This window comes from Syngnathus acus, chromosome 16 (assembly GCF_901709675.1).
Source record: "Syngnathus acus chromosome 16, fSynAcu1.2, whole genome shotgun sequence".
Classification (NCBI taxonomy): Eukaryota; Metazoa; Chordata; class Actinopteri; order Syngnathiformes; family Syngnathidae; genus Syngnathus; species Syngnathus acus.
In genome coordinates this window covers 3,340,669-3,356,290 of record NC_051101.1, presented here as the reverse complement: position 1 = coordinate 3,356,290, position 15,622 = coordinate 3,340,669, and the positions used below count along the sequence as shown (strand labels likewise).

Genomic DNA, 15,622 nt, shown 5'->3' with positions numbered 1-15,622 from the left:
CACTTACAAGCTAAATTCCAATACTTGGTCCATTAAATTGCATGAACTTATTCCCAATAGTCTATTCTCTTCACTTTATAGCACTTTTCTAGACTGGATAGCGTGGATAGTTGGTAATGTTTTTTTTGTCCAATCAGGGTCCAGCCTCTATGTGTTGCCATGGCAATGTAGTCTACCCTGGGCCTTCAGAATCAGCAGTGCTGTTTGTTATTTAAATTACAGAATATGGGAAATGGTGTTTCTTTAACCCATCAAAAAAGATTCTCACAGGATCAAAGCGCAACATTTTTTCTGTCCTTTGATTGATTGACATTTATTCATTATAGATTATATTGCATGTTTTTGATATGTTATTAGAGAAATTACATCCGGGACTTCTTCAAAGAATAATTTGCGGAATTGCCGTTTTGTTTGCGCATGCACATTGACAGTTGTCAGAACATGGTGGAATTCATTTTGATGCAGCTTAAAAAAAAGGAAAACCCACTTCCTACTAATGTAGCCGAAAGGAGGATGACAAAAATATTGACTGTTAGCCTCTCATGTAGTTATGACAGCCAACAAAGGGAATTTGATGACTTGTTGCATGATGCTGCAGTGGAGATGCAAATGCCCAAGTTTGCTAAGTAGCAATTAGGACCACGCCAGTAGATAAACTTAAAATCAGACCTACATTGTACCAATATCACATATAGGCTATATGTTCAAAAGTCAAGTACCCATTGTTTATTTGGAAAGTTTATGGCTAATTAAATTGAATGCAGTTCTACATGCTTTTATCAAGTCTAGCAAGTGCCCAGTGAAAGGCTGCTCGACTAGATTAATATCATTTCCATTGCTTTCAATGGGGAAAGGTGCCTTGAGTTATGAATTGCTTGGTCCCGTAATGAATTTATCCCACATCAGATACTTTTTGTGATATTTTTTTTAGCGGTGTGCCATTAGATGTTTCCAATGTAAAATATGCGGCTTGGTTTAATAGTGTTTAAGAAACAATGGATTAGATAGTAATCCTATTGAGTGAGTTAAAAAAACAAAAAGCATTGTGGTCGAAACCTCATTGCCCAAACGCACGCACGCACACTCGCATACACAAATAAGACCTCAATTTATTTTGATCATCTTAAAAGGATATGGTGCATTATAATAATGGGATTATTTGAAAGCCTCAACAGAAGGATGATTTTCCTGCCTTCATAAAGTCTCAGCTCCCATTGGATCAAACCCCCGCTTGTGCAAGACTGCCATACACTACACCCCCCCGCCCCCTCGCCCTAAAAAAAATCGCAATTCATTCTCTCGACCAGCCATGCTGAATGAAACGCGGGGCGGCCTCATTTCACGTTCGCTGCTGGCTCATTCTACACCGCACCGGCGGTGTGAAATCAGAACGGCGCTGGCATGCGCCGGCTGGGACGGCCCGAGCAGCTGCTCCATCCATGCAGGTCAATACTGATCAAACACGCTTGATAATGTGCACTGGGAGTCCATTGCCTGCACCTGTCGGTGCAGATTTCACACCAGCAGTGACTCACTGTAAATTGTATTTATTGGAAAAAACAAAAATACATCATGTCATTTCCTGATACATTCTCCCTTTTGATTCATAGAAAATAGAATGCTACATAATGATGCGATTATCTATGCACAGAATGCGGAGTCTTCTTTTGTACAAAATGAAGTTAATCATGGCTACATTATTGACTCCTAATTGAAGTTTAGCACAGCTTGACCCATTTTGGAGCTCTCAGCTAAGAGATCAAGCGCTGATTCGGCGCCGCGTGTCAATACACCCGCCGTAACCTTTCGGGCGAGGTGCGGAGGGAGGCCGATCCATAACATTGACGGCCTCTTTCTCATTAGATCCACTCATCTGTCTGGAGGCGGGGGGCACAACGGTGACGCCCAGCCGGTGGTCCGCTGAATTCCTGACAGCTACAGTGTGACCACCAGGCAAGGGAAATTCAAAAATACAGGCAATCAACATTTTTAGGGCGTCTGCATGCCCACAAAATTTAGCTCTAACACGCCAAAGAATCTTTCTGAAATCCAGTTTGATTCAGTGATGTGACATTTTGGTAGGCGTGTCCTTCACGAGGAGACTTTTGTCCCAAGAAAATATGGAAGCCATTTCAGGCTAACTTTCCGGGTGAGTAGTCCTCAAGATTTTGCGTGATTGCTTTCAAACGTGATTGTGGAAAAATGTTTGTATTTGGGAGTGCGCGTGGAAGCAGCGTGGCGGCCGAGTTTGATGACTCGCCATAAAACATGAACGTGTAATAACTCAGAGTCGCACAAAACGTGCTGTGTGGGATGAAAGTCCCGCACTCGAGATTGTCTGAGGAAGGAAGCATGCAATTTTGCTGTAAATCCAGATTACACGTCAACATCGAAATTGTTTTTGTTAAGCCTATGTGGTTGGGCTACAAAGTGTGTTGAAAGAATTCTGGAACATTTCAGCTAACACTGTGGCTAGCGTTAGCTCGTTTATGGTGTTAATGCTAGCTTAGCATTTATAGTGCTGCATTTTTTTTTCTAAAGATGGATATGAGTTCTCTGTAAACTAATATTTTTGTTCTCTGTAATTTTGAGAATGGAGCTTGTTTATGTTAGGATCTTTTTCAATCTTGCTAGCAGTTTTAACACTACAAACTCTAGCTTGGATTTCAATAGAAAAATGTAATTTTCACCCAAAAAGAAAAAACAATGGCATGTAACTCGAAAAATGTATTATGCTAAAATATATCTTTTTCAACTACATTTAAGTTTGTAGTTAAAACCCAATTTTCAATTTGGTAAATTATTGTCTGTTCCTTTTTTAATCCCTGTGAAAATTGTCCAACTTTGAAAATTTCTGAAATTTTGCTAATCTACTTGGTTGGAGGTCTGAGCTCTACTAAGTGCACTTGTTGTCCCCTGAAGGTGTCTGTGGAAATATTCCTTGTTAAAAAACAACAATAACAAACAGCGTTCATGCTTTCTGTACATGACAGAATCAACACAAGTCAATAAAAATGTTGACTGTGTTTGATGCTGTGACCCAACTCGGGTTCTCATTCAGAGGTGGAGTTGAACCGGATGTGACCATGTGGAACAGTGGTGCCCCCCGAGGGCTCGGAGGCTCCCATCTTCTTCAGCGTAAACTCGTCCGTCACCGACATGGAGCGAGAGAACATGGGAGCAGATGAGGTCGGAGATCCTGAAAGCCCACAAAAAAAAAATCCAGGTTTGTCATCGCACTGACCCTGAATTAGAATTGAACCCGCGCCGCCCGCATTTAAGTCAGGCAAGCGAGCGGCTCCACGCTATTCCGCGCTCGGCGACTTTTTTACGACTCGTTGGAGTAAAATCACATCCATTTCATTTTATTATGTCTGATGAATGGAATTAAAATCACTAATGTGCCTTTGTGCTTGAGAACCACACGCTAGCAATGGCAAGCGAGTGGTGGCGGCGCGTGGCCAGCCGCAGCCGGGTGAGCAATGACTGCAGATTTGTTGCACCTTGAAGTCTCATCATCACGCACACACACGCGCACACGCAAAAGGGAGGGGGGGAGGATGAGAGAGAGGCCACACTGGGATTTTTATCTCTGATATTGCTTGCATCAACACAGTGGTGGGAACTACACTCGAGGACTGTATCTGTTCATCCCTTGGAAAACAAATTTGTGTGCAGGGATTTTAAAGTCCATTGTGCCAAGTTGTCAAAAAGGCTATTGTTTATAGTGGATAGTTACTTTTTAAATGTTGTATGTATATTCTGCTTCTGCATCAGGATGAGGTTGACCTCACTCACCAGCAGGGGGCAGGTCGCGCACACTCGCTCGTCCACGCACACATACACACGCACGGGCAGGTCTGACATTTGCAGCTTAGTGCTGCAATGTCCGCTTATTTATGTGGTGAAGATCTGGTGATGGCACAAGTTCACCAGGTGGCTGCAGTGGACTGTTTATCAGAGCCACGCGGCGGCATTATCACTTCATAAGAACCGGTCTGCAAAACAATACCCCCCACCCCTCAGTCTCCGTTCCTTGCCTCGTGAAACACCTCCTGACTGCTCGCCTCTCAATTTTTTTCTTTTTCTCTGGCGCGCAAACACAGATGCGCAGAGGCCATCTGGGAAAGCGCAGCAGCCAGCCAGCCAGCCAGCCAGCCAGCCAGTCAGCCTCTATTCAGCATGGCCGTTATTAATTCTCACTACAATGCAGTTGTAGTGACACCGCCGCGGAACAGATTCAGGCTGGTTGTAAATTCATTCATAATCATTTTAATGTAGCTAAGCCAATGTTGTGATTAGGGTGGTGTACATTCTGTACTGCTTATTTTCCCCCCCAAAAAATCTAAAAATGTGAAAAGACTCCAGATTATTGGGTACTCTCTTTTGAAATGTTCCTAGTTTTTTTTGCATCATCCCTTTTGATATTGTCGCTGTGGAGCGACTCGTTGTTTGCAGCCTTTGAGGCTTTAAGCAAATTTCTTTTTTTTTTTTTGCAACGCAAACGTGTAGTCAAAGATGCAAAGTCGTGTCCCTCACCTGAGTTTTGTTTGACTTTGCTGTTGGTCTGCTTTTGCATCTTGTCCTCGTACTGCCTCACCTCTTCCAAGGTTAGCCCTATGAGCGGAAAACACATACACACTGTTTATTATTAAATCACAATCTCACATACTTATTTACTTTTGATCACATTTGAACTATTTTAACTGTTGATATTTTATTAGTTTTTGTGCTCTTAGTGAAAAGCGAGAAGATGCCTAAGACGATACAGAAGCTGTCTAATTATAAAAGTAGTGCTTTGGCATCATGTTGCGCCATTGTTGGATTGAGGGGAGGAACTTCTATCAGTCACTCCAAAGTAGTGCTTTGGAGCCATTTTGTGAAATCCTTGTCGGCATGGAATGATGAAAATACAAATCCATTCATAGAAAAATCTGCTCATTCAGTAAATTCATCAACTGACCCAATTTTTGAATGATATATTTTCTCTCTCTCTCTCTCTCTCTCTCTCTCTCTCTCTCTCTCTCTCTCTCTCTCTCTCTCTCTCTCCACCTATCCGCCCATCATCCTAGAATAGGTTCACTTGGGACTCATCAGACCACATGCTCCATAGTCCAATCTTTATGCTCCACTCGCAAAACTGACTCAGCCCCCCCCCCCCTCCATTAGCCTCACTAAGAAGTGTTTTTTCCTTAAGGCAACACTGCTGTTTATCCCCAATCCCCCGAGTTCTCTTGTGGAAATGTTTTCTTTTTCCCATATTAACGTTCTCGCGCAGATTTTTAACATTTGATTACAGCAAACCTCGGAGCCATGACCACATTGCTTTCTCCTCCTGGCTCACAGCTGTTCATCTGCATAATGCCTCAGAGTGTGCAGTTTTTGACCCGATTCGAGAGAAACATATGGAGCACATTAAGTTTTGACATTGAAAATAGAATTTGGGATTGTGGAGGAACAAAGCACTGAAAGAAAATCTGACAGTGTCTTATTTATACTACATGAGTTTTCAATAGAATTCATATTCCACAAACAAAACAATCACAACACTGTTGTGTGTTGATTGACCCACCGTGCCATTCGTCCACCCACGCCACCGCTTGCCTGTGACCAATCAGGAGAATGTCCCGGATGTTCTGACGAAAGACACATCAGGAAAAAATAAAACGTTGCCATCATGTCATGTCACCCGTAAAATGTTTGTACCGCAAAAGCTTTATTCTCGGCTCACCGTTGTTTGCGTGATTAGTCGCTATAATAAGAGCCGCTCCCTAATTAGTTGCCCGCACGTCATCCACTTAAAGTAATCATAAAAACTGTCATGAATACTTTCGGTTGCCCTATTTGGAAAAAAAAGCCTTGCTTGTCTATTTTGGTTCACGCAGCCACAAAGTTAATTGCGGAAGCCTTTTGGACTTGAACAGAAGATTTCACTGCATGCTGTCAACAAGTTCCTGATCTTAGTACGTAAAGATTCAGTCTTTAATTTCCGTTTTGGTTCTTGCACGTGATCATTCCACAATGTTGTGTGAAACTGTTTTTGATATTCTAACAGTTTGAAGCTTGTAGCATCTAAGATAGTTTCAGTTCACCTGTCTATGTTGCTTCATTCAATCTGTTAGCATTAAGCTAGCATTCGTTTGTTAGGCTAAGTTACATCGCTTGCAGACGTTCGTTAGGCTAAGTTACGTCGCTTGGTTGAATATTTAGATCAGTTTGAGATGATTATTGGAATTTTGTATTCAAATTCCGCTCGCTGTACATTCGAAATGCGTCCATGTTGGATTACGGGCCTCATTGTTTTTATCGTAGACACTGCGCACAAAAATAGCGGTACGTCTCACTCTGTGTAGGAAATCCTCCGTCTTGGTCTGCAAGCCGTAGACCTCAAAGTTGCAGCGCACCCTCTTGTAGGAGCACATGATGGGCTGGTGCTCCTCCCTCCAGCCCTCCTTCAGAGGCCCTCGCTTAGTCTTACTCGACTGCCAGCGAGACAGGTCCTGCGTGGAGCAAACAGAGGTCCTCTCAGCAAATGTGCTGAGCCAGCAGAAAAGCTGGCCCTCCGAGGCGTGTGAAGAGGGAAAGTTGGTTATGTGCGCAAGCAGATTGTGTGCAGTCTATTAAGTGTCGCTGTATGCATTAGCGACTTAAGGGCGATTAAAATGCAGATTTTTTATTTTGTTTTAATATCGTCAACGTGTGACTGGGTAGCGCTTTTGTTTGTTTATACTCGTGTGTACTCGCGTAAAACAAATGAAGCACGGCGGTCGAGGCCTTGGCCCCGGGCCCCCTCGGACTTCTGGCCAACCGACTCAAAGAAATTTGTATACAAACCGACCCCATGTATCGAATATAGATACTGAAGCTCAAAATGTGACAGTGACTTCATCTTGCCAAATAGTGAGCTTCAAGCGCAGATGTTAAGACGCACCTCTGACTCTTTGTAGTGCTTTTCTGGGATGGGGTCACTCAGGATATCCAGGAAAGTCACATGCTCTGCCGGCGTTGGCGTACCAAATATCTTTGTCCAAAACAGAAAGGAGCATGTGAGAAAAAACACGCAAACGTGAACAGGTATGTTGGAGCAAAAGTAATGTGTAGTAATAAGAAGACAGTCATTGTCTCCCATTAGTTTGAAGACAGCAGTCGTACATTGAGAACCCAATCTGGAGTCCAAATTTGGACTTGTAAAGATGTCAGCTCGGTCGATGTGCCCTTGTGCTGCTGCTGCAGCACCCAAAACTACATTTTGACATGGCTGTCTTGATGCACATGTACGCTGTGTAATAATAGACAAAAAAATAAATACATTGAATTTCACGCTAGGATTACGATAATAGTAGCAACCCAAAAAGAATAATGTAATTACTAGTAATGACATCTTTTGTGCCGACCTTGTTTCAAATGAACCCGATTTGCTGCCCTGCTGAGTTTGTTTGCATAATTGCTGAAAAATGTCAAAAGAAGCCCCTCATGTATAGATTTATAAAAGGCTTTCTCAGATAATTTGCCTGTATCTTAATAGAAGTCTAAACTATAGACCAAAACATTTAAGAATAAATCTGATCATTTTTAATTGTAATACAGACCAATTTATTTCTTTAAAAAAAAATACATGGGAAAATAATCTGCTACTACTGATTCTGTCGGCTCATCCATACTCACATTGTCATTACAGCCGTTGTTGTTCTCGAACCGTGTCTCAATGTAGATGCTGAACTTGGGGAGGAACGATAACTGAAAGGTGACAAGAAGAGGTTATTAAAGTTCATGAAAACTCTCTCTCTCTCTCGCTCTTATTTATTTATCGATATATTTATTTTATAAAATATAGAAAATTAAATAAATTATATAAAATTATAAAACAATACAAGCAAATAAAATGTGTGATTCACTGGATTATATGGTAAATTAATTTAAAAATGAAAACTATCTATATATATTTAAAAAAACTAAAATTATAATACAAATAAAATGAGCTATTTTCACGGGATTATACAGTAAATGAATTACAAAAACAAAAAGTCAAAATAAAAACTATAATGAAAATTCCAATGGTGTTATAACTCAGCAAGAAATAAAAAAAAATGACATACTGAATATTCTGTTGTGCCGCAGATGTTCAATATGGAAAAGAAAGAAAGAAAAAAACCAGAGTGTTAGTGACTCCCACATGCATCGACACGCGTTTGCTCTCATGCCTTCATGTTAACACACAAGTATGTGCAAGTATAATAAATATTTGATGATTCCCACACGGACATCTGTTGAAAGTAAACACCAGTTGCATAATGAACGAGTGTCAAAGCGTCCTTTTAATAAGGACGCAAGTGAGCACCTGTAATTGTGTGCGGGTAGAAATTCCAGGCCGTCTCTTTCACATAGAAGAATCGCGGGGCAAGCGACTTCGCCCAGGCTGGCAGCTTACTGAAACCGCACAGAGAGGTAAACAGAAATCCAAGAAATGAGTTTCACGCCCAAATTATCTGTAGGCAACTTTCTTGGCGGCAGTTTTGGTTGTGTGACTCATAATGGAAACTCCAAGGCTTAGTCAAATCATTTATGGGTGTGATGATGTTGCAGTAATTGAGTCTAAATACCATTTTCTTAGAAGCCATTTTCAGTTACATGAGGACACCTTTATGTAAATGAGACACTTGGGGTTCATTTCAGGTCATAGTACCTCACATATGGTGAAGTTCTCCAGGAGAGATACTTTGGTTTCAAGGTCCTTACTTTTTTGGTAGTTGTGAATACTCTGCTCAGCTCAAGGTACCCTTTAGAACATACGTACAGGTATGTGTGTACAAATTCTCATTTTATTTAATCATGAGGATTAAATATTTCTTAGGATTTGGAGGGAAGAAAGTTATTTTGTCATGTTTGTACTCAAGGACTGGGTGCTAAGATTACAACATAGGACATAAACACAAATCCATATGTGTGTAACTTCTGGCGTAGCTTTACTAATGAGGACCGAAACTCTCCCAAGCACAGAGAGATTAGGAAAATCCTTGGCAGTGTGAAAATTTCTTGACTTCAAGAGTTTATTTTAGGATTAGTTGGCGGCTTTAAAGGGGTGCTTAGAATAAGAGTTGAGGTTGCTTGAGGTTAATGAGTTAGGTGAAATTAGGTGTGAGAAATTAATTTAGCAGTTGAAAGAAAATTTGGGAGTATCAACATTATATTTATTAATGCCGGCGGTGTCACTAACAATTGCTGAACATATTTAGCTTTTGACTCACATGCAGGTCCTAACAAGTTGACACCAAAGTAAAACGGAAAACAATAATACGATAATTACTGAAGGCCCAAAACGGCATGTTGTGCAAAACTTGGATCACGGCTTGTTAAGTTAGTCATCAAATTAAAGACAATTAGCACAGACGAGCATGAGCACGGACGAACACCAGAGGAGTAAATAGCACAATTATTGTTCGTACCTGCTGAGGTAGATTCGTTTCTCCGTCACCTGTCCCGGGCCGTGCTCGGGGTGAGTATCGGCCTCGTTCCTTACCACCTCGACCCCTTCTCCATTTTCACTCTGCTCACAGCTGTGCTTGCTGATCATGTACAGTTGCCCGATCCTGTACTGGAACCAGAGAAATAAAAAAATAATGTTTGCTGGGAGTGTGAGAGGGTGAAGGCGCACGCCAGGGAAGGAAAGTTTTCCGATACTTAAGCTGTCAGGCGCAGACGCCGCCAGTCCAAGTTAAGAAAAGTGTCCCAATATTTTTGTCCAGGTACCATACGCTCATCCCAGGTTCTAGATCAAAATCCCGAGCCGATCAAAGTGCGTTTACTATTTGATTCCCAAAGTGTTTGTAGTTTGTGCTTAAAAATATCTTGCTAAATTTAAACCAGTTATCTCTCGTTCCATTTGTTTGTTAGCACGTACATGAGAAATTTGTTATTGTTCCGTCTGGCTGCATTATTCAATAGCCTCGTGTTTGTTGAGTGATGGCAAAGAAAAGAACGTCTGATGTTATCAGAAAATAAAAAATTGATAAATCTGCATCTCTGTCCCGTCTTCTTGGGGGGGGGGGGGGGTAACGTCAACATGCTCCGAACTATTTAACCTTTCGTGACAGCCTGACGCGATCAGTTATCTTTTCAAGCTTTTGTGACGTTCAGGTTTGACACATTCATGTTTTTCTACTCCCATGTTGTTATCCGTTCCTTGGCTAAACATTAGTTCTCATGAATACATCTTGTCTCCTTTGATTAAAAAAGAGCTTTGTTGGTAAAGGACAAAAAAGCATTGTAAACAAAATGTCATTAATATCTGTCACAGCAAGGCAAATGACTCAAATGTAATTTTAATTGAAAAAAAACAAATGAGGTGAAAAGGAGATCATCCTTCACTCATGACACTTTTACGACACTCTTCCTCCTCTTGGTCTAATTTTTGTACAGTGTCAACATTTATTTGGTGCTTATTAAAAAATGTATTTTACTTTTTTACTACAAAGGCAGAATGGGGTACTTGTCAGATGAGTGGATAGATTTCACACAAAAGATTTTATCTGTCAGGCAATCTCAGCGTGACGTCCGACGGGCTGGTATGCCTTTGAATCTCAAGTGCGTGTGCCAAAATATAAAAACTGCAGTGACTACCGTAGACGTCAAAATGCGTTTGGCATTTATTCGCTTCCTGCAGGTGAGGACGGTGAGTATTTATAAACAGCCAACCTGTCCTTCCTGTATTTGTGTAAATATTATCTGACGTTTTGACAGACAAACATGGAATTTATTATTAATGTTGACATGAATTATTTAACGAATCTAGGGGCTACCTTTTTTTTCTTTAAAAGATACATTTGCATTTCAAATTAGATGATTCTTTTCGCTGGTAGGGCAAACTCAACACCAAACAAAAAATAAAATAAACATTGAGATATAATATATTTACATATCCCAAAACATTGTACTTCAAATAAACTTTCAATTATGAGCAATAACACCGCCCTTTTAAGACTCTTCACACTCTATTCTATTTTTACAAAAAGAAAGCAAATAGTACCATTGTATAATAAAAGATGAATTTCTTTTACAATGAAAGATGTATTTTTATATTGACATATTTGAGTTTAAAAAGTCTACACACACCTGTTCAAACACCCATTTTTGTGACATACTGTAAAAAACTCCAACAACAAAGATGAATCATGTCAAACCTTTTTACCTTGACTGTACCGATTGTTTGCACAAGTGTACACACCCTCTTATGAGCGGGGATGTGGCTTTGTTCAGAATCAGCCAATCACATTCAAATTCAACTCCCGGTTCACGACAAGGGAGACGTTTGCTAAACCTTAAATGTAAATGACATCAACGCCACTGACTAACTGGACAAAGGTTATTTGCTTGTCAGGAAGAGGTCCTATTTCAGAGATTATTGGCTCTTTATCAAGTCAGCAATATAAACAGATGATTGGTTTATGACTGTACCCAAGATTGTGACCTGCATCGCAATGCTTACGTTTAACAACCCTTGTGAGCACAAGTCATATCATCACATCGCCATGCGTACCTTTTAGAATTATGCCCAAAAAAGTTTGGCTTTTGTTTCATCGACCCATAAAAAAATGTCACGTGAGTTTGGGAGCCTTGGGGAAGCTGCAGGGAATTATGAACAGTTCCAAATATCAATCAATGCTAGAACCCCCCCCCCCCCCAATCCTGACAGCTCAACTATCAATGGGTGTGCACACTTATGCAACTATGTTACTTTGTCATTTTTTAAAAACCTGGCATTTAAACACGGGTGTGTAGACTTTTAATACCCATTCACTATATGTCACATTAGCATAAGTTTGTCCACCCTCTCATTATGTTATTTGCTGTATTTGAAGTTGTTGGTGCATATTATATTTGCAATCTTCTGCTCAGGTCGTTTCTGTTTTGCATTTACATTGTGATTGATAGAATCCAAAGTCGTCGGCTCATGCTTTATTATTCCTATATTATATTTGACTCATGTTGCTCACGCGTGTAAGCACCTCAGGGCTGGTGTGTTCCTCCCAGACGCCATCAAGTAAATCAGATGACAAATTAGACCCTCAGACTGCAACATTTCCCGGCTGAACGTGAGCAGCGAGCGTTGTCTGTCACAGCCGCGCTGGAGTGTTGTTCAAGTTGATAGCTCGTACCTGCATGTCGACGGGGCACCTTTTAAAATTCCACCGAAAGGATTTAAAGACCGGCGCTAAGTGCCCTGATGTGACAGCGTCCTAAATGAGCTGCAGTCGTTCTTAGATTACTTTCAGGCCGAGGAGGATTTGCTGCAGGATGAAGCGTCTGTGAGCTGCACTGATACAGTAAATCCCATCTTGGGCTGCTGTCGTTCCTAACAGGTAAAACAAGGAGGCGGGTGGGAGGTGTGTGTGTGTGGGGGGGGCAACCAGGACATTCCTTTCAGAGAGCAACTAGGAAGAAAACACGCTCATCCCTGCAGCGTCCCACCCTTTGCCAGGAACAACGTTGCAGGGTGGAAGCTTTTTGTTTACGTCTCGGGTCTCGCCAAAGTGTAAACTGGTCGGACAAGTTTGCAGCCGTGCAGGATGGAGCGCTTCAGTACGTTGAAGAAGAAGCAGATGGGGGGGGCTGGAAAAGCAGTGTTGTGATGCAGGCCGGCCAAGTGTTTGCCGTCAGTCCTGCCAGTCGAAAGTTTTCGCAGAGCAAATAGTTTTACTGCTGCTAAATTATGAAATGTGTCACGACTCATTGTTAAAAACGAAACCAAAGGTAAGTACGGTCATACCTTGAGGTCCATTTGCTCCATGACGTAGTTCATAATTTAATCTACTTATTTATTTGCATTATGTGCTTCGAAGACATATATAACATATTATTGCATTTTTAATTATTGCTTGAGTTTGTTTAAAAAAAAATCATCACATAATAAATTGCTAAAGCAATTAATTAGTATTCCAATCGTTCATTTCTTGGTAAGGAAGCTGAAGCCACAGAAACTCTAGAGCCCGGATTTGAACCCCCAACTACATAAATGCGAGGCAGATGCAATCACCAGATTCACAAAAGGGACATTTATTGCAATTTTGTAGGGCTTTATCTATTTTGGAACCGATTCTATCGATTATTCTATTAATTAATCGGGTCCAATTTTATTTGCATTAATGTGTATTAAAAACTCAGCAATTTAAGCATTTCATTTGTTTATTTTTGTGTTATTTAGTGATTGAAAAACAACTAAACAACAGTTAAGAAAGTTCACACAAGAAAGCATTGTTTTCCAAAGTAAAAACAGATATTAAGAAACAAATTTCTTATTTAAGGACTAGCGAAATCAGAGAGTGCCTGAAATTAGAAGATTTGGACAGTCTTTAGGTAAAAATATGTCTCTAAATGATTACTTGAATAAAATACGTGGCGATTAATTTGAGAATCGGTTTGTTCGCGATTAATCGATTAATCTAGCTACTTCTTTAAATGTTAGTCAATTTTTTTTAACGTTTTTGTTTTTCTTTTAATTGTGTATGCTATTTTATGTTTGTACGGCGACATTGAGTGCCTTGAAAGGCGCCTTATAAATAAAATGTATTATTATTATTACTCATAAATGTATTATTACTATTAATTATCGACAAATCACTGAATATGAGACAAAAGTAAAATATAAACACTATCGGGGAAAAAAAAAAGTCTCCCATGCCTTCAACCAATCACAAAATTTCCGGGAGATTGGTCGAGCAGTTTTTTGCGTAATTCTGCCAAGTAACAGGAAAACATCCCGTTCACAGAGGCAATAAAAGGTCCCGTCTGAGGATGTGTGTGCAAGACAAGCGGACTTACCTCCTCCACAGTTAGTGGCATGCAAATGCGGTACTCTTTCTCCAACATGCTGCTGCTGCCGTGTTCTTTGGCTGGTTCGCATGAGGTGGCGCTCGGGCACGCCAGTGACCTCTCCTGACACGCTCGTATGCTTTTGCTTTCTTCCGCTGATGTCGGAGCCGCACACGCTCCTCTCAGTCAGCAGGATCTGAGTCAGGTTCAACTTTCAAGTGTCGTTTTTTGCGCTCCTCCCGGCCGTCGCGCTGACAGAGCCAATTGTGACCAACAACCAACTTTACCTGTTCCACTCCTTCGTTGTGTCTGCTTCCTCCCCCGGATTTTCCATGTTCGGTGTCGGAGTCTCCTCCCACTGCAACCTTTGTTGTTTTTCTCTTGCCCTTGCATTCCTTTGCCTGGCTCTTTCCTTATCTTTTTCTCTGGTCCTCCCTCCCCCGCACCGTGCACTTGGCCGCCCCGCCCACTTTACCAGCGACTCACCTGTGTTTACACTCGCCTCCCCTCCTCATGTGTCTGTTTGACTGTTTCCATGGAAACGCATTTAAAGGGGAAGTCAAGTCAAGACACGGTGAGTTATCTGATTGACATTGGGTTTGCGGAACATAAATAAATCCACCTGTTTGTATCCATTTCAGGGGGCGGCCATTTTGTCGCCAACTGCCGCAGGCTGAAAATGAACAGTGACAATCACAGCGCCCACAGTGAAAAAGGAAAACGTGATGACGTCAAAAGGAACCACCATTAAAAACAATTATGCCTAACATTCATCTTTGCACTCGAAATACATTCTCGAGACGAGGCTGCGGAGACCTTGCGCTTGATCCGAGAGGGTCGCCGTCACCACAAGAACTTCTATTAAAGGCAGCACCAGAATCGCTTACGTGCTATTACCTCGTGACCTTCAGATGGATTACATGTTCAGTCAGTGAAATCTGCGCTGTTATCTTTTTTTTTTTTTTTTTTGCCCGTCCTTGAGTCCTGCGCCGCTTTAGCTTTAGTTTGACTGAAGGTGTCAAATGTACTTAGTAGCTTCCTCGTTAAAACCGGAGGAGTTTTGCTCAAGTGGATCCAATGGGCCAAAACCAACAGCTGGCTCCGGACCGTTACTGTATTTTTCAGTCTGTAAATTTCTCTGGAGGACGTCGAGCACAATTTGCGGGACGATCGCCCACGGCCCGGACGCGTATTCAACATCGTTATTCATTTTTCAAAACTGTGCTCTCCGTGTTGTTTGGAACGGAGGGATGACACAAACGGTGGGACGGAACGAAAGTTCTCAGATGAGTGATCCTGCAAAAATGGAGTCAATAATAGATTTGATTCTTCATTGATTAATGGATACTCATCATAATATCCATTTTAAGAATCAATTTCATGTCTGACAGTGCCAGTTAAAAATGATCATTGTCTTTTTTAACGACGTGTTTTTGCGGCTTTTGTAGCTAATGATTTGTCACTCAAGTGTACCTTACAGACAACAAATTTTCAAATAAAATGCTGATGTCAGAATTTACATTCACATTTCAGAACACACGTGCGACAGAACACACTACAAAGTTTTCTACGTCTTCCTTATACAGTAATCCCTCGTTTATCGCGGATAATTGGTTCCAAAAACCACCCGCGATAAGTGAAATTCGCGAAGTACGGTCCCTAACATGACGTACTGGGCAGGCTAACGAGTTAGCGGAAAGATGCTAATTCGCGATCGTGCTAAAACGTGAAAACGGACTTCTAAAGGAATGTAAACGAACATTTGGAGCAATACTACATTGTCCTAAAGGTTAGACACGTTTCCTCAATTTAGAAG

At 41.2% G+C, this 15,622-nt stretch overlaps 1 protein-coding gene across 2 annotated transcripts; it reads right to left on the bottom strand.

Moving 5' to 3' along the window:
• Positions 1-1,531: 1,531 nt before the first annotated feature.
• On the bottom strand, positions 1,532-14,230 carry pitpnc1b (phosphatidylinositol transfer protein cytoplasmic 1b). Of its 2 annotated transcripts, XM_037273864.1 has the most exons (11): positions 14,094-14,230; positions 13,816-14,002; positions 9,444-9,592; positions 8,339-8,427; positions 8,097-8,104; positions 7,666-7,737; positions 6,932-7,021; positions 6,345-6,500; positions 5,573-5,636; positions 4,540-4,617; positions 1,532-3,199 (listed from the first exon to the last, which is right to left on the bottom strand). In XM_037273864.1, exons 2-11 carry the CDS (start codon positions 13,861-13,863, stop codon positions 3,054-3,056), a joined length of 900 nt encoding a protein of 299 aa, XP_037129759.1. In that variant the 5' UTR covers positions 13,864-14,002; positions 14,094-14,230; the 3' UTR covers positions 1,532-3,053. The 2 variants fall into 2 exon arrangements, with proteins under 2 accessions (XP_037129759.1, XP_037129758.1); XM_037273863.1 differs by lacking the exon at positions 14,094-14,230 and having other exon boundaries at positions 13,816-14,087.
• Between the last annotated feature and the right edge of the window lie 1,392 nt (positions 14,231-15,622).